At 42.1% G+C, this 19,374-nt stretch overlaps 2 protein-coding genes across 3 annotated transcripts; one reads left to right on the top strand and one right to left on the bottom strand.

Moving 5' to 3' along the window:
• The first annotated feature begins 273 nt into the window (after positions 1–273).
• pabpn1 (poly(A) binding protein, nuclear 1) lies at positions 274–13,570 on the top strand. 2 transcript variants are annotated; one of them, XM_041961542.1, is made up of 7 exons: positions 274–732; positions 3,105–3,213; positions 3,937–4,004; positions 5,449–5,555; positions 5,964–6,051; positions 7,051–7,202; positions 12,842–13,570. In XM_041961542.1, the coding sequence occupies exons 1-7, from the start codon at positions 598–600 to the stop codon at positions 13,035–13,037; spliced, it is 855 nt and encodes a 284-aa protein (XP_041817476.1). In that variant the 5' UTR covers positions 274–597; the 3' UTR covers positions 13,038–13,570. The 2 variants fall into 2 exon arrangements, with proteins under 2 accessions (XP_041817476.1, XP_041817477.1); XM_041961543.1 differs by lacking the exon at positions 12,842–13,570 and adding an exon at positions 11,703–11,876.
• A 1,052-nt stretch (positions 13,571–14,622) lies between these two features.
• On the bottom strand, positions 14,623–19,231 carry ngdn (neuroguidin, EIF4E binding protein). Its single transcript, XM_041961685.1, has 11 exons — positions 19,208–19,231; positions 18,855–18,914; positions 18,534–18,605; positions 17,876–18,013; positions 17,698–17,782; positions 17,462–17,514; positions 17,100–17,211; positions 16,141–16,315; positions 15,799–15,952; positions 15,001–15,064; positions 14,623–14,838 (listed from the first exon to the last, which is right to left on the bottom strand). Exons 1-11 carry the CDS (start codon positions 19,226–19,228, stop codon positions 14,819–14,821), a joined length of 954 nt encoding a protein of 317 aa, XP_041817619.1. The 5' UTR covers positions 19,229–19,231; the 3' UTR covers positions 14,623–14,818.
• Between the last annotated feature and the right edge of the window lie 143 nt (positions 19,232–19,374).

Raw genomic sequence — 19,374 nt, 5'->3', positions numbered from 1 at the left:
ACAATTTATAAGGCACATTCAAATGCGCCTGAAATTAATTTGCTGAACAATTGGCTTTGCCACTACTTACGACCGACAGAGATATGATCGACAGAAACGTAATCCAATTAAAGGCACGCATGCGATTTGGGAACCGGAAAGCCCTGCACCTTGATCCAATAGGAACGTCGCAGACACCAAAGAGGTTTGTGTAGACTCATCCGTTGACGAATAGGATGGAGAGTTTTACGCCTGCAGTGATACATGACTCCGCCCCCGGCTTCCATTTCTGAACTGAAGGGACGCCGCCGCTCTCGCGTAGAGTCCTCGCCTTTTTATATACACATTTAAGTAAATAAACCAGATTCTCTGACGTAAATTAGCACCATTTTGTAAAGGCAGCGAGTGAAACAGCAGTCCTTGTTAATCGTGGTATGCTGTTTGAGTAGTGACTGGGACTGTAGCTAGCATTTTATTCCCCGTTTTAACTTTACTAAGCGGCGTTTTCCGCCGTTTTTTTCTTTTCGCCGCCCCGCTCACTCTACCCCCTTGTGTGTGAGTAGGGGCCTGCAACGTTGGTTTGGCCACGAGGCGCGTTGGAACAGTTGGAACAAGGCGATGGCGGAGTTCGGTAACGGACTGGCGGAGGAATCTCTACTAGATTCAGACCCCGGACATCCCGAGCTGGAAGACCCGGGTGTCGGTGACGAAGAACCGGGGTTAGAAGAGGGAGAGGCCGCAATTGAAGACCCGGTAAGTGAAGGGCATTGTTTCAGCTGCGAGAGCCCACACGAATACCAGGACACACTATAGGCAAATGGGAGTAGTTAGTGAAAGCAGGCAACCAATTTAATGAGATTGTTTTTCGCGAATCTTGGGTCACATGCCGTGTGTGTTACTGCTATCGCCAGGTCGATATTAACCGCCATTGTGGTTCACGCAGTGCAGTAGAAATGGGTGGTGACATGCGTGGTGTCGGCAGCCATCTTGGCGCAACAGCGGCGCCAGTTTCTCTGCGCCAGGGAGCAGCTCGAGTCGTTGGGGGTGAATCCTCGTCGCAAAAAAATGCGAGACGGAGATGCAGGAGACAGTTAGGGGCGAGGGTAGGACAGGCCGCCGCCATTAGCCGCCGCTGTGCGAGTCTACCCGCTTTAGAAGGCGACCTGATTACGGTAATGACAATTTTTTTTAAATTCCATTTACCTTCACCGCTATGCTGGTTGCAGCTGCACCGGTGTGTGCACATGCAAATGACCGAGCGTCAGCAGGCTAACATTAACGTTAGCTTGTCGCCAGCGCCAGCATTAAGTGATGCAGCTAAGATGACCATAGGACCTGTCAACCGTGATGGCTTGTCACGAGATGAAATGCGGACTTTGTATCTTAAGCTGCCAGGACTAACTACTACTAGCTCGCTAGCTAGATTTACAACAATGCGAGAACAGGATTCTGGCTGGCTAACAAGCTAGCTCATTTTAACAAAGCTAGGGTGGAGATAGCAGACATGCACCTGCTCATCTTTGTCGTTTATTTTGGACGATGCTTGCAATCGCGCGCTCTGTGTTATGGGTCAAGATGTGCAATCCGCGTCAGTCGGCCTTATTTCATTTGCCAACAACTCCTGCACACACAAGTGCATTTCCCTGGTAACATCTATGCAGCATGTCCAGGTGGCTTTTGAGGTTGTAGTACTGTCTGTCGGGCAGTGAGAGCGCAGCATGCAACGCAGAAGCAGGGGGTTGCGGTATTTGAGGGGCTGGGTTTGCATCCTTCAATGTTTTGCCAGGGCAAGGAGAATGAGAGAAGGGAGGGGAGTGAAAGAGCTTGCACAGAATATGCGACAAAAAAAATAGGCGCTACAACGTGTCAGTGTCGGATGTCTTATTGTAACAGTCTTGCCGTGAATGTGGATTACTTTCTCACACATCGACGTGCGCTATGATGCATGCAGCTGAAGGTTGTTGTCATTTTGATGTGTCAGATTATCAGACGCATGGATACAGTGGGGCTGAGAGAAATGATGGTGCCATTAGCGTCGCGTGTGGTGTGTCACGGTGCAGTTTTACTCTCCCCTGGTGAGAAGACCTGAATTTAATATGTCTGAGTCTGTGCACCCAGTTGTACAAAGAGCCTTTACATTACAAATCTTGTCAGCACAGGCAGCAGCCTTGGATGGAGCTGGAATGACTCCCACTGTGCTGCAGTGCACCATTGTCAGACAGGAGGGTCCGCTCCCACGTGAGGACACAGCCATCTCTGTGCTCACCATAAGATTATTGATTTTTATATCTATATTCTTTTTGGCAGTGTTCATTTTGTGGGATTCACATTTTTCTTCCGACCTCAGGCCTGATCTTTATCACTGCCCCAAAATACATTTCAAGTTGTGTCTCTAAAGCGGCTCTTAATTGAATTTCAGTTCTTTTAAACAGAAAAATAAGAACATATTCTCACTATAGATGTGTGTATTTTTACATGCTAAACAAGTTGAACAATAAATGTTGGGTTGAAATTTGTATGATTACTTATGTATAGTACTGAATTTACTCGGCATTTTGATTCTGTGTATATTTTAAATTCTGGGTCAAAACATGGTTAATACTCATTTGGAAGTGAAAGGAAATGTGAAAGTGAAACATTTTGTTTAATACCTTTTAAGGTTAACTTTCAAGTTGTACAAGGCAGCTACTGCCAAATGTAGGCTGTAAAACGCTGTATGTGGGGGTGACAGTCAGTGAAACTAGTGAAGGTGAAGGACCAGTCTGACAGTACGTTTTAGATGGAAGTAGTCTCAATGTGTGTATTTTTGATTTTGGTAGAAACAACACAAAGACTTGCTTCCTCATGAGCTGAGGTCTTGTTTTGTCAGCACCATCACTTACACAGGTTCAGCATCTCCTTGCTACTGTACCATCTTGCCTTAGGGTGCAGTTGTCAGTGGGGCTGTCAAAAGGGTATCATGGCAACATTTGTTAATGATGTCATTTTCACTGCAAGATATGGTAGTTGGTCAGCATTTGTTGGCGGTGCATAGCAGTCATCCACACTGTTAATAATCCTTCAGTGAGTTGTATTGTGCTTATGATGGACTGACGGCTCTAATGGAATTTGTCTCTTTGTTGCAGGAGCTGGAGGCAATCAAAGCACGGGTGAGAGAGATGGAGGAAGAGGCAGAGAAGCTGAAGGAGTTACAGAACGAGGTGGAGAAACAGATGAATCTCAGCCCCCCACCAGGTGTGTTTGTTTTTTTGCGAGGCAGAGACCTCGTATTTATCTCTCTCTCTCTCTCTCTTTTCATTCTGACAAAAAAATAGTTTCACATCTCAAATTTATTCCATCAAGCATTGCCAACTAGTGATCCTGAACTAACAGTTTAACTTTAAAAACCTAGATTAAAATATGAATTCAGGTTAGTAATTTGTTATAAGCATAAACCATCAACATGTCCATTTGCTGGTGTGCCAAGAATAGAGAGTTACTTTAAAAGCTGAAGTTAGAAAAAGTCATGGAAATCTATAGTTGGTGCATAAGTTAGTTTAATAATGAATTTGTGTCGTTGTTGCACACTTAATTTAACAATACGACAGTAGAGTAATAGCATACCTGCAAGAGACCACGGTATGCGATTGGAATTGTTTCAGACTAAGGCATTAATAAAAGGTCTGTTTTTAAGTGCTTAATCTGCAAATCCAGTTATGTGTTATTGGATATTTTACAGTTGCACCAGTTTCATCAATACAAAAGCCAGCAAACTTCTCAGACTCTTACTCAATTCTAATTTCAATGTTGCCTTTAGACCTGCACTTGATAAAGGACTCTTCATTTCTACATCCTTTAATGGATTCGCCAGTTGACGATACACTAAATTTCACATGTAGTTTGACAAACAGCTGTTTTGAGTATTTGGTTTTAATTGAAATATTTTGTGGAAATCTTTGTCTTCTCTTCCCTGTGCAGTCGGCCCTGTCATCATGTCCATCGAGGAAAAGATGGAAGCAGATGGCAGATCGATTTATGTTGGAAATGTGAGTACCTGTCTCTTTATTGTCTCATTCAAAGATGCTTTTCTGGCCACATTTTCTGTTTTCCTATTGTAACTTTTGAGATGGCGTCAAAATGAAATCCCGTAAGAAAAAGTGCCTATAAAACATTGGACTATTGCAAGGTTTTATTGGTTTCAACAGTTGCAGCATTATAGTATTTTTGCCATTATTTAGTATTTTCAGCTTTGTGCATGTGGGCACTAAAGTTTCCCCCCATTTTCCTCTTTGCAAAATGTTGAAATAGTTGTATATTTGAGAGTGTCTCAAAGGTGTTTTCCCCCTTTTGACACCAAGTGTCAACAATACATTTGGGAAATGAACTAACAATTTACCTATACAGTGAATGTGAAACATGAGCAAATTAAGATTAGCGAAAACATACTCAAGCATCAAACCAATGTTCAGTTTACAGATACTTAATCAGAGTTTGATGTTCTATGTGTTTAATATCAAAGGAAAAATGGAAAATAAAACCTAATTATACCAAGTTTTCCTCTGAATCACTTTGGCTATGCGTCTTCCTGGAGAGTGAGTCCCAAGTGCAACATTTTGGTTATGTAAAACATAACGTTTAATCCGATGACCAAAGCTTAAGTTTCATTTTATAAGAACATTGAAAAGCCTTCAACATTTAGTCTCATGTATCCTCAAACAAATGATGACTTTCCCATTGTTGATCTGCAATGAAGCTACAGCTTCTAAAGCACCTGGAGAACAGCCCTCATTTTTTTTTAGGTCAGCCTGCTATAAACAGAGTAAGATGTGCCGTATACTCCCCATATTTTTTTAGGATTAACCTTGCACCCAGTCTTGTTGTTAAATGTCCATGTTTTCAGAATTCAGCCCTTTTTTAAAGAAAATTGACTAACCAGTAGTTTTACTATACAGATGCAGGTATAAGACACCTCAAATTGCTTTTCCCACATTCAGTGCACAAAGGTGATCTCACTCTATTTACTCTCTGACCCATAAAAACACTGCCCACATCTGTAATAATAAATGGGATTGAGTCTTATAAAACAATGGTTGTGTTTAATATTTAGGTTTAAAAAAATGTTTTTTCATTGTTATTCATTTTATTATTTCAAATCTTACATTTTCAGAAATATTCCAAAGGGGAAATAGTTTTAAAAGTCATCATACTCTACAGATGTTTCTATTGTCTATCTCCATAATTTACTCATGTCTTCTTATTTGTTTATCTGTTGTTATACCTCAGTCTCTTTATTTCAATTTTAGATGATATTTGCCTGTTTTCAGTTCAGCCTGTCTAATTCAGTACAATATAACTGGCATAAACAAATGACTTTGATTCTTGGTCCAGGATGTTGGATGTGCCTCATAGACATACATCAAAATCAAAATGTTGAAGCGGAAGCTAATGAAAAATCTTTTCATGTCTAACCTTTATGCTGTCTTTCTTCAGGTTGACTACGGTGCCACGGCAGAAGAGCTGGAGGCTCATTTTCATGGCTGTGGTTCAGTAAACAGAGTCACCATCCTATGTGACAAATACACAGGGCATCCCAAGGGGTAATACACCATCACTATACTGTACTGTTTCACTATGCAGTGGATGAATCAGCGCATGGGTGGTTACTGCTGTGTGCGTGTGTGCGTGTGTGCGTGTGTGTGTGTGTGCGTGCGTGCGTGCGTGCTTGCTTGCTTGCTTGTGCGTGTGGCAGATATACCAAAGTCACGCTGCTGGCAGACAAATAAGACAGTCACACTGGGAGGACGGGTTTTTATGAAGTGTCAATACAAATGCTGAAGTTTGACTGGAGCTGGATGGTTAATTGTGCTTTAAAAAAAAAAAAAAGCCACAGCGTAAAAGTTACTTGGGACCAGAGCTAGACCACTTTTAAACCTTTTAGGTGCTGTCATGTTGCATTTGGGGACTTCTATGTCTGAGTGATGTCTTGTTTTTTTCTCATTCTACAGGTTTGCCTATATTGAGTTTGCAGACAAAGAGTCTGTTCGGACAGCCATGGCTTTGGATGAATCTCTTTTCAGAGGAAGGCAGATAAAGGTATGGGCTTTTCACATTTCAGATTTTTAGCTTTCCCATCTTCACACTGGGAGATTCTCACAGGCGATTTTAGCAGTCATTAGTTAGAATGACAAGGAAAGTGACAGTTAAGAGGAAATAAGAAAAGGGTGACATGACTGTGTTTGGTTTTCTTAGAAGTATAAACAAGGTTATACTTTGTTGTCAGAAAATGCCTCCATCCAGTAGTCACTTGGACACAAAAAAACCCCCAATGGAAAATAGGGCCCATAATCAGATTATATATGACAGAAATTCCTCCAGTTTGTACGGGGAATGGAAGTCTTCCAGGAGGTGTGGACCTGTGCAACTGCACATACAATGTCTGTTTTATTCATTGAAAATCTAAAGTAAGCGCATAATTCAGCAACGCGGTATGGGACATTATTTTATTTGTTTATTTGTAATCTGTAGGTATTTTGGGGATTAGATTTATGTTGAAATAACAGACAAGTAGTATGCTTCTCCTATTGGTTTCCCTCTTATGGACACTATACACAAAAAAAGATCTCTGAATTGTTCGAACCTATGTGTGTGTTTTTAGATTGAATATTCAAACAATTTTTGGCTGGTTTTGATAGCTCTATTATACACACACGGCTACAAGGTCTTACTTCGACCTTGTTGCTTTATACTAAGAGTAGAGTAGGTTTGCAAACCAACCAGGCTCTATGATAGCTAATTTAATGATTATTTGTTCTCTGGCTAACATTTTCCTTGGGTTTGAATTAAAAGTGTTAGTGTGCTTTTGTCACTGTGACACATGATTACTGGACCACTGATATAGAATCATCCATATAAACTTACATAGATTTTACATTTTCAAATTGAGAGGAAAATTTCATCATTCATTCATCATTTTCGGAAGATTTCATCTCAGTAAAAAAAAAAGAAAAAAGGATTCTATCTGAAATCACAAAGGCCAGTGCCACAAGGCTGGAAGTTAGTTTAATGATCCCTTGCTCAATTCTGTCTCCTCAGGTGGGCGCTAAGAGAACAAACAGACCAGGCATCAGCACCACAGACCGCGGCTTTCCACGTGCTCGGTTCCGGTCACGGGGAGGAAGCTTCTCGTCGCGCGCACGCTACTACAGCGGCTACACACCACCCAGAGGCAGAGGACGGGCCTTCAGGTGAGCTGACGCTGTGATGCCTCACTTCTCACACCGTGGGAGAACACTGCACCTGCACACACTGCACCTCACTCACTGTTTACACTGAAAGGAAAGGAAAGGACAAACAAGACAGACCATCATGACCAGCCAGAAGTAGCAGTTGGTGTTAAAGGTTTCCATGGACTTGCAATTATGATCAATTGCATTGGTATTTGTTGAATGGAAAAGGGATTTGGCAAAGGAGAAAACAAGGATTTGGACTGTTAATAAACTGTATATTGATTGTTTTGGCCCTCAACTGTAGTCAGGGTTAACACTGTCCTCTCCTCGCACAAGAACAGCACAAGGAAGCTGATGTCTCACTGGACAAGTCTTCATTTATGTAACGCGGCAGGTGTGTTTAAATATATCTCTAGGACTAGCATAGTTACATTATACCCTTTCATAAAACTGTAGGCCCCCCAATTTGGAGGAAATATGTGCATGTGTGCCACATGCTGCTGGCAATGACAAGCCTGTGTGTGACACTTTTTGAATATTTGGAAAGTGAAGTGACTGAGGACAAGTGTGAAAGAGTCCAGTGGACCATATTGGTCACTTTTGTTGGTGCACAGTGTTGTTCAGATTTTGCTTTTCAACCCTAGAAATAATTGGGTGAATAGTATGGTTTAAGAAAGTTTTTTTTATGTGATTACATTGTAAAGAGCTAGATAGACTGAGCTAAGAACTAAGAAAATAAGTTTACAATGGAGATATGGAAAAACATAACTCCTTCACGATTGGGTAGAATAGACAAGGTAAGTACAGCGGGACTAGGGAGGCAATCTGAGCATTATTGATTTTGTGTGTAGTGCATAAATATTACAGCCAAACAAAATGTGTCTCAAGATTTGTTAGAATTTAATCATGGTATTGACTTAATGGAACAACACATCGTATTAGACAGTGTGATAGAAACACAGGAGCACAAACCTCCAGTGTAGTCAGGTTGGAAGTCACATCTCATCAGTTGTGAGACCGAGAGGCTCATTGCATGCCACATCACATCTAACCATTTCAACTGTTGCAAACAGACTTGGTGCACATCAGTTTGTTCTTCCCAGGCTGTTCATACAATATGTTTGGGTTAGTGCCAGTGCAATCTCCTGCAACTAATGATAACAGAAAGTTACTGGTGCGCTTAGTTTTTAAAATTCTGTTGGAAAGATTGGTGTCAATGGTAATTGTGCTATTTTTGGCAGGAGAGTGCAAACCACTTAGCCAAAACCTCTCAGTTAAGCTATGTGACTATCAGTAGAGTGACCTGTAGCACTGCTTCACTCGTGGCAGCTGTGTTTGATGCTCCATCTCCTTAGTATTGTATTCAAAACCTGTCGCAGCTGGAAGTCGTGGTGCTTGTGCTGTGTTTCTTTGTTTTTTTATAGACCCATTAAAAGGTCATTACTGTGGTCTATATTGAACAACAGAAGAAGCCTGGCATTGAACTGACTGTTGTGCACTGGGATTCTGGTGGCTTTCTACTGACAGTGTTTGGGTAGGCTTCAAATCAGCTGTTCAGTGGGGTCCTGTGAGTCTTTGTAGTCTAGTTTCTAATGCACGGCTACGTGGGGTTTGTCACTGCAAACTTTAAGTGTTTCTAACATGTGATCAAAACACTGCAGTTAAGTTGAGCTGCAGTTTCTATAAATGAGATGATGCTAAATAATCTGAGAGGTTGTTTTGAGCATAACTGAACAACACAACCTACTGCCTCTTTATGTAAACTAGCCCCTGTAGGCAGTGAGAACTCAAGGCTACAGAGAATCTCACTGGAAACTATATAAGCCCCATGGAGCTCTATCTGTGGAGCCATCTTGTTTTTTTTTTCTGTTGAGACTGAGAATGGAGGTGTGGTGCCAAACGCGTTGCTCTGCATGCCAACTTCCCCACACATGCACTGAGCTCTGAGACTGAGAGATTCTGATTTGATCATCCCTGAAAAGCATCTGGAGCCTTCAGGCCTTGGCTGTTGTTTATTACTTAATGTTCAACAAAGAACATTTTCCAGAAGAAAGATACTGCAGCAGTTATTTTGGAAAAGGCCTTTATTTCAGTGATTTAATGGTTTGCCAAGTTCTCCAGAGAAGCCCCTGTTTAGTCCATTTTATCTGGTATTTTTTCTTGTTTCATATTTGCCCTTGATTCACGTACTTATGCAGTGAATTCCCATTTCAAGAGGCTGCCTTTAAATAACCGCAAGAAAGGGTTACATCTCTATTCATTCCTTTGTGTGAGAAAGTGTCTGAAACTCAAGGTCAGAATCTCTCTAATCACTCTGTGTACTTACCCTAGCCACTCCCACACATACCAAGAACCCCTAACCCTGCCAGTTTACTCACTGGGATTTGGCCTGAGCTGCAGGAAAAGGCACACACAGACTTGGGGAGAAGCTAAGGGGGTTTTTAATATAAAGTCTCAAGAAGCTGAAAGTATTGCTGTTATTGGGTAGTTAATTAGCCGGACTTTAAGCATCAATTGCATTTGATATAAAGGGCTTTAAGCTAACTTGTTGGTTAGTATGTGTATGTAAGCCATATTGTGGCCAGCGAACTTCGTCGAGTTCTATCTGACTGATTTACAGTTATGTGAAGATAATAGAAGTAAGATTTGACACCCCACCAAGCAGAATGACAGAAAGTCAAGTATTGGCCTCAAAGGCTGGCCTGAAACGTGCCACAAACTAAAACAGTTAAAGTTTTGAATGTTGTTTCCAGTCAGTCAGATTGAACTCGGCAGTTCCAAGGTCATGAAGTGATTTTTGGTTTTGCCAATAGAAATTTGACAGACCCTCAAGGTTATTTCTGATATGTGCATTGTGTATCTTCCCATTATCTAACGGCATTGGTTAATATGTAATAGTCAGTCACAGAGAATAGCATGCAGAGAAGCAGAGTTGTTCCACTTGAACTGGCCTTGATCACTTCTTGCAGAGAGAGCAGAAGGGCTGTTTGGTTGCTACATCAGGAATTCATCACTAGTCCTCTGTGCTGTAGTTGAACAGATTCAGGCTCAGTTCTGAACCACATAACACTTTTTTTCACTGGTGCCTTGTCTTGTTGTGGGAACACATCCATGGTGGAGAAAAACACATGGTGAGTTCAAAATCTTTACATTGACCCATTGTGTGCTTGGGGAGATTTCACAGTGCCTGGCCATGGTCCTGCAATCACAGCCGCAGAGCTACGTTTCATAAAGGTATCTCAAGTGTTGATTGGCTTTGTTCATAAGAAGTTAAAATGTAACAAGGCCACAGCAAGTGCCATCTGTCCAGGCTAAAGTAGAGCCTCATCTGCCAGAATTTAATGGTATTAAAGGATAACACGGCCAAATATTGGCATTTGTCTAACACCTCAAATGCTTGCACCCTGACTGAAAGCCAGTGAACAAAGGAAATCATTCATGTTTACAACCATTTCAGAAAGTGGCCTCTGGTTGCGACAAGTATTTTCTGATATTTCATCCATTACTACATTGTTCTCATCTTCCCAAGTTTGCATGGTGAAAAGCAAAGATTTTGATGTGAGCAGGAAGACACACATACTGTACTCCTGATGTGGAGGAACCTCGTTGGTTGTCTGTACTTATGTAGAGTGTATGTTCTTGCATGTACAGGAACCCCCCACACACACTCCAACTCAGATTCACCTTGACAGCGTTCACTCCCAGAAACGAGGGTTCATTACTGCAGCCTGACCTCAGCATCAAGTCTAACAACCACTGGTCTCAGTCCCAGTGTGACCTTTTTGTGTTTTGTTGCCACTGAATAGTGTGTGTGAGTGTGAGAGAGACGGAGGAGAGGATGTGTGGAAAGTTTGCTGCTGCCTGGATTTTGTGTACGTGCCGGACAGTGTTTTCAGTGTATAATAACGATGTAGTTGTGAGTCCTGTCCCTGAATTGTCAAGTTTGTGTGGGCGTGTGCGTGTGTGTATATATGTATGTGCACTGTCTCTTGCTGGGGGTATATGTGTGGTGCTGTTTGTCCTCCAGGTCTTTCCCCACAGTGACCCCAGAGGCGGCTCTCGCAGAGAGCGACACAGAGAGAGAGAAAGAGGGAGAGAGAGTGCCTTTGCTGTCCCCTCACACCCACACACTAATCATTATTCTACTATCTGGAAATTACACACTTTTCCTCTCTTAACAAAGCTGCTTTCAGCTTCTTCAGCACCTGTAGTCTATTCTTCCAGATTGATTTGTTGTAACACAAACACCTCTTAAGATCAAAGGCACAATACCGTTAAGATGGTATGTCTATTAAGTGATTTGTGAACACTGTCCTAAACATTCTGTCATTCATTTTGATATCAATAAATATATTCTTTCCCCTTCAGTTTACTTCTTGGACTGAAATTTCAGCAGACCCTTTCTGTGCCCGCAATCACACACATACACATATCTATTATATCACACCAGGAAATTGGTGTCCGTCTTCTTAAGCCAACCAGAAAAAAACTCACCCTCTTTTTCTCTCTCTTTTCCAGGGGCCGAGGGCGAACAACATCGTGGTATTCCCCTTACTAAACACCCCCTCCCTCCCCAACACTCCCTTACTATCAACCCTCCCCCCCTCTCTGTTCCCATTTAAAAAAAAAAAAAAAAACAACAAAAAAACCCACACACAATGAAAAAAGTCCTCCCCTTCCCCTACAATAAAAGAAGAGAATCCCAGAAGAGAGAAAAAAAGACAAAAAAGGAAAAAAAACACTTCTTCTGGACAGAGAGACTGACTGGCCGCAGTGTGCGATTGTGTGTGAGCGTGCGTGTGCGGAGGTTGATGCGGTCACCCCTGGTAAGGTATAAGTTGGCCATTGGGGAAGGAATACGGTGGCAGATTTCTTTCTTTGTATTTCTGTTGCTTTTTGAGGGGCGGGAAGGCGGGGCGGGGGAAGAGAGAAGATGATGGTATCTCAGGCTGCAGATGTGTCTCCTTTGGTCTGGCTGTGACCCTCCTGCTTTCACACCATCACCAACACAGGCCACCCACTCACCCTCCACCACCACCAAAACAAGAAAAAAAGAAAAGAAAAAAAAACGTGGGGGGAAACAGCAACAAGAAAAGATACTGTATTCATTTTTTGTTTTGTTTTTAATGTACCGTACATATGTAGCCAGAGTATTTGTGTTTTAAGTTTGTGGTTTGGAGTATATCATTACCTCCCCACCCCTCCTCAACCCTCTTTGTGTCTGCCGTTCTCTGCCCCTCTCACCCATACCCTCCCTGCATTTTATAACTCATGCTTATTTTTCCCCCTCCTCGTCTGTGGCTCATCACACCATTGTGTTTTTCTCTGTCCACTGCTCTCTGGGCAGTTACGGACCTTCAGTGTTCAGTGGGATTATACATGCTTAGATTTTTTTTTTTTCCCCCTCGTGGGCGGGGCTCCTCGTCGTGCTGCCAACCCCCTACCGCTCGTCCATACCTGTCAGCTCCAACTCAGGCATGGCCAAAGCTCCTTCTGTTCTTTTAACAGGCATCAGTGTTTTTATTTCGTGCAACCCCTGCACCCCCCCCACCCCACCCCTTTTTCCCCTCTCCCCCTCTGTGCTCCCTGTCCCATCTCTCCCCCCCTCCCCTACCCCCTCCTCTCTCTGTATATTAGACCACTTCTTGTCGTTTCAGGTTTCAGGACCAGTGGAGGCTGACGACCCCTCCCCAGGTGGCGCCGGCCCCCCCCACTGTCTCCGCAGCGTCTCTCTCTCTCTCTGCTCCCGCTATGCACACTCACCCCATCCTGTCCGTGTGGGGGGGCGGGGGAGGGGGGCAGGGTGACCACAGGCCCGCTGCGGGGGGCATTTACTACAACAGCAAACGCTGATGATGCTTTTAGTCCCTTTCACACTTCACACACACACACACACACACACACACACACACACACACACACACACACCTGTTCAACATACACCACAGCACACTGCAGTACAGGCAGCACTTAACAGGCAGCCAACCCAACACATGATTTATATACAGAGAGTGGAAGCCAACATAGCTGAGTGGCAGGCAGGCAAGTTTGCGTGAGAGTGAGGAAGGCAGGACCAGAGACGAGGGTGTTTTTTGGGGTGTACAGAGCGGACCTTAAGGCGCCCCCTTTCTCTGACTATGTGCAGTGCAGTCACGGCTTGTCTGAGGAAGGCTGACGAGCTAACGGCATTGATTATTAATTTAATAAATGGAGTGGGCCAGAGCTGTTATTTTAGAGCGGGGGAAAGTCAGGGGTGGGGTTTGTGTGGAGACTTATTCTTTTTTCTTTTTCATTTTTTGAAAAGGGGGAGTGGGTTTGAACAAATGTTTTTGCTTTTTTTATTTTTATTTTTAACCCATGAGTCTGTAATTAGGGAAAAAAAAAAATAAAGACATTGTGTAAAAATGAGACTGCGTCTGTGTGAGTTTGTTCTAATGTTTCTGCCCTGGTGAATTGAGTATCTGCATACAGTTTCATTGGTCCTCTAACACGTAACATCAAGTGGTTGGGGTTTGTCATTTCATGTACTAAGTGACTGTATCAGGAAAGTTGTAAGTCACTGAAAAGCATATTATCATAATAGAATTACAGTTGTGAAGCAAATTGTTTGATCTGGAAGGCAGGCTGAATCTTAAATATTTAGAAGATATCCTGAGAATGAGAAGTAAACTTTGAAGGTTTGACACTACTTGGTGGCATATGATGAATTACAAACTGACCAAACCACACACATGGTTACTGTTTATTTCGTAAATATGAGATGATGCTTTCTTATGAAGGGAATTTAACTCTGTGGGCGGTGGTGTGCTTTTAAGCTCCCGAATAAGCTTTTTCCACCGCAGACATTTTGACTTCATCATAGGAAAAGCACGAGTGTAGCTAATAACATTACTGATACTACTGGCTCTGTTTTATTAAAGTGCCACCGTAAGACATGACAGCCATGCACAATATCAGGACCCTGAAACCCAAACCACAAAATAAAATTCAGCCACATATTTTACTTCTGTTTTTGCTACTGTCTTCTAGGAACAAGGTCACAGGAGTGCATGAACAAATGACACAAGCAGGCAGGGTTAACGTATTTGCATCTGACTATCTAACCCAGTGACACGTGTACTAAAACGTTTGTCTTGTGGTCAGTTGGCCGGTGCGCCTGCTGCACCAGGTTGTGATTAGGCTTTGTATCAGCATCTGGCTGCCTCTCAAGCAACAGTGGAGATCAGACTGAACTGGACGAGTTTCTTCGGATGTCCACCAATACTTGTCAGTGCCAGATGAACATGTCCTAAAATGTCCAATGTTAAAGAAAAAGGGAGAGCAATCTTGAAATTCACTCAATGTTCCACTCTTTTTGTTGTAATTGATGGTCTGTTTGTTACCTCTGATGGGGAGGCAATGCGACTGCCCTCTAATGGAGGTAAATAAAACAACACAGTTAACAGTAAATATTTATTCCATAAACTGAATGAAGAAGTCATTCTCAATACAGAGGTGGTGGGGATTTTACAGCTTTAGTACAACCAACTTATTGGTAATAAAATCTTTTACACTCTGAAGTTTAGCGTAAAAGTAAAGTAAAACGATGATGGCTGCTGGTAAGAAATCTTCATGTTGGTCTTCCTATCACAGGTCTATCTGTGCTTCTTAAAAGCTGCAGAGAAAGACAAAAGAGATTAAAAAGATTTAAAGTAAAAAGCACCAACCCTTGATTGCTTATTTTCAATTCTTCACACTGTATAGTTGTGAAGTGTAAATTAAAATATAGTTGTAAATCTTTGGACATTCGTCCGTATTGTCCTATTAATGTCCTCACCTTTTCTTTTGGTTTTCTTCTTCATGGGTTTCTTCTTTTTCTTTTGCCGAGGGTTATCCCCGTCCTGCACCAATAAACGCAGTGTTAGAACCAGCAACTGCATTAAGAATGGCATCTAAACAAAAACAGGCCACAATGCTCCCATTCATACTGGTCAGAGATGAGCCTGTTAACAGTATCCTTTTGTGGCTTCTCATGTTCGGCATAAAATCTAAACATGGCACATGGATTTTCCAAGTCCTCTTGAATACATTTAGCTGAATGAGTTTTCCAGGCAGTGGAACAGACAATCAGTATGAGGTTGGCCAGTCATTAATGTAGCTCATTAGTACTTTTTATGACATCAGACGGTAAATTGAGACAGAAAACGGTACAGAGAAGGATTGCATGCCAACCCTGTGTAGGCACAAAGTGTAGATGTTGCCAACAGTTCTGCCAGCACAGCACCAGACAACTGAGTCACCAAGATACACAAATATATGACTTCAAAACACACAACAGACGTGTTCTGTCCAACATTAATTATGTGCTGGTGGCAGCCCAAGTTGCATAATAGCCAATATAAATAATCTGGCCTATCCAGTCAGTCCAGACTCAGGTCAGGTCAGCCTGTCTACTGCTTGATTAGCTCCTGCCCTACCTGAGCCAAACTCCCAATAAGTTCCTCCACACACACACACACATTTTCTCATACATCTGGACCAAAAAATCAAATTTCCACCAACTTGGTTTCAACCTAGATCAGTGACTGAAATATGACTCCTTACTGACAGGTTGGTGATGTCACTATAAGCTCACCTGCCCGCCTTCGCCGCCTGTCAGTGCTGTGATGTCACCGAAGTGTGTGATACCGCTCAGCTGGCCCGACATGGACATCATGCCTCTCTTTCTGCTGGCCTTCTGATGTTTGGGCATGTTGAGACGCACCATCATTGACTCCTCATAATTTTTCCTATGAAGAAAAAAAAAGTGTTTGTAGAAGGAAACTCATCCTAAAATAGCGTGTTATGTTATTTTCAAGTCGTGGCTATAACCCCAATGTCTTGCACTAGACCCAATACCTGCATCCTTAACCACTTTATTACACTTCCATCAGCCTTCATATGTATACCTGCTCAAATACAGTAAACAAGTAAACACCTGTGCAGCTCCTCGTGGCTCTCCCGCTCGCTCTGAAAGTCTCGCCTGTCCCTGATCTCTTCTGGAGCGTCGCTGTACTGCTGTCTCAGCTCCTGGATCACAGAGCTTCTGAGGGCAGCCCGCCGCTGGCGTTCTGCCTGAGCCTGCTTCCTATCCGCTTCAGTCATGTCACCATCTGGATGAAACAGGCTGAGGTTAGAATTTGTTGGGGTCTTTATTTTGACGCATAATAACAATAGGGGAAATATCACGGCTAAGTCCTTTTTAAATGACCAGAAGAAGTGTTGGGCCGTTTGCTTCATTCCAAACAATCGATGGGTCTCCATCCAAATGTATCGCAACGTTTCATTGAGTTTCAAGAAAATCAGCAAAGAAAAGGTGAGTGAACACTTGGTGGTTTCCATCCACTGCCGTTATGCGATTACTAGGAGACGGTTCATCGTAATTCAGTAGGTGGCGGCAATTCTCTAGTCAGAAAACCATTATACCATTGCAGAAGAAGAGGGTGCAACAAAGTGACGTAATCTTAAGAGTGCCAGTCAAACCTCAAACTGCGAAAAAAAAACAACAACAACAACAACCAAAAACGTAGAAAACACGATGGAAATATTACATTTCTGTTTGTTTCACATGTTGATGTGAGGAAGGTGACATCAGATCTGTGAGGAGACATTTCAATCTTCGGAAACACCTTCCTCTCCGAGCAGACTGATTAGTCATGTGAGTTAAATGTCAAACTAAGTCAGAACTGCTGTTTCTTCCCCCATTAAGCACATACTAGTACTTCAAAATGTGCATATGTTGATGGAAACACAGCAGTCGTAATTAATTTCCACAGAAATACTCATCCAAAGAAGAAGCATCTAACCTCTTTAATTAAAAGACTAAAGGCAGAATTGTCACTTAAACAATTAAACACAAAGAAATAAAACCCTGTTTAAAAAGACAAATCATTTTACCATAATGCACTGCTGCAATCCTTGGCGGAACATATTTCCTGCCACTGGAGTTGGCTGCTTTCTTCTCTGTCTTCTGCTCAGCTTCATCTTCAGACTCCTCAGATTCACTCAACTGGTTGATGAAGCAAATAAGGTCAGTCAGACAGTTACAGTCCTGTATAGTCAATATTTACCATGTTTTGTTTTTTTTTTTTAAACCGTGGACTGACTGGTTAAATGCTTTCAGGCAATCATATACACGAGAGAAGTAATATAATTTGGTTTTCAGTACATACATTCAATCAATATTATTTAATGTACAATAAACTGTACCACCTAAATAAAAAGAGGGATTAGAAGTGAGTACGATATTCAGCCCTTACTTTGCTGATGAGATTCTCTGGATTAGGACGCAGCTGCAGTGGGTCATTTTCAGCTGAAATCAACAAAAGCATGAGACACTGTTATACTGAAGCCTGTGAGCCCGAACGGTGGGCAATCTTGCAGCTCCCCAAGTCTGATATTTGTCCTGTAGATCACATCTTTCATGCTAAAGCAAGCTTAAAAATCAGCTTGTTGGTGGATGGATTCATCGCAACCAACACGAAATCAGTCTTACCTAAACTACCAGTGACGGCTGTGCGTACCAGTTTATCAATCTGGTACTTGAGTTTGTGGTCTAGTGGTCGCATCTTCTCCAGAACCTTAAAACCAGGAGGTAAAGCAATAAGCTGCTGTGTCAGCTGCATAGACGAGACTATTTTATTATTAGTGGTCTGTTTCTACAGTCATCTCACCGTTCTGATTGTGACCACTCTGTTCAAGGCTTCGCTGTCTTTTATTTTGCCTCCTTCGGTCTTGATGCTGATCAGGTGAGTGAGGTCTTGGAGGTAGAAGAGCAGCAGATGATACCGAAGGTCCAGAAAAGACAAACCCTGCAATGAAAGAAGACGGGCAGAGTCAGGGAAGGCTGTCTCTTTAGACCAGCCCCGGGTCAGACAGTACTAGAAAACTAATTTATTCTTTTACATGCATGTCAGATATGCATGCCTTTATAAAATTTTGTTTCAAGTAGCCCATCTTCCTGTAACCTTACACAAAAAAACATGAACAATATTTAGAAATTGGGAATATGGACAGCATGGCCACATCTTACATTATATAAAGGCAAGAGCAAAGCAGACACATTGGACTGTATCTATACAGTGCGTGTCAAAGTATAGTTTACTAGATGTTAACACTTTGGACATTCATCTTAACTTGAAATATTGACACAAAACAGTCTTAGTCAAGTGGTCAAAAGTAGTAATAATAATAGTAATAATAATAGTGGTAGTAAAATTTGTAATTAATCTCACAACAAAAAACAGCGAACCAGGGCCTTTTGGCCCAGCTGTTAATCCAGCCTCGCTGTCCAGGTTTTTAAATAACAGTCCTGATCAAGTCCCTGCTCACCTTTGATGTCTTCAATGCTCCAGCTTTGGCTTGTGTTAGCAGCTCACGGACATGACTCGTAACTGAGGCCACCTAATGACAAACATAGTGTTTCAAAATACCCATGGTGACAGGGACACACCATCACTTTGTGATCAGTCAACACACGTGCACCATACAGTAAGATCATAAGACGAATATTCTTCTGTAATACCTCACCATGAGATGGTGTGTCATAAGTATGCTTATGAATGTGTTGGCATAGCTCCAGTTACTTCAACAGGACTCACCATTATATTAATAAACATTATCATTACAATTTAATGAACACCAATTTCTTACCTGTTCTGTGAGACTATTTAGCAGCTGTACAGCTTTGGGCAAATCACTTTCAATTAAATCCTGTTAGAAAGTAAAATTACATGTCATAAAATGCACTGCAAACACTGTCATCACTGCTAGCTACAGTAAAATGTGTGTTATGTAGCGGAACGGCTACTAAAAAGTTAGCTAGCGGCTAGCTGAAGTCATTGAAAACAAAACTATTATCATTCGCTTTTATCAATCTCCCGTATCAAAACCATATTGAGAATACATACTGAATCGTCAGAATGGTAAATAATGTTAACACACATGGTACAAATAAAAAAAAAATACACGCTTTATTAACTGCCAGCTAGCTAAGCTCTACTCACGTTGTCTATAAGGGCAGCCATTTTGATTTCAATGTAATCTACGGGGGCCGCAGAGGAACATCAGACATACACAGCCGGTTTTCTGGTTACGGTGTTGCAGTGTTCAAATTTAGAGTTCATACAAGTAAATGGCAACAAAGTGAGAATAATAACGAAGAGTTATTAAT

Source organism: Chelmon rostratus, chromosome 20, assembly GCF_017976325.1.
Source record: "Chelmon rostratus isolate fCheRos1 chromosome 20, fCheRos1.pri, whole genome shotgun sequence".
Classification (NCBI taxonomy): Eukaryota; Metazoa; Chordata; class Actinopteri; order Chaetodontiformes; family Chaetodontidae; genus Chelmon; species Chelmon rostratus.
Note: the sequence above shows the minus strand (reverse complement) of the source record. Positions and strands in the feature narration are given on the sequence as shown.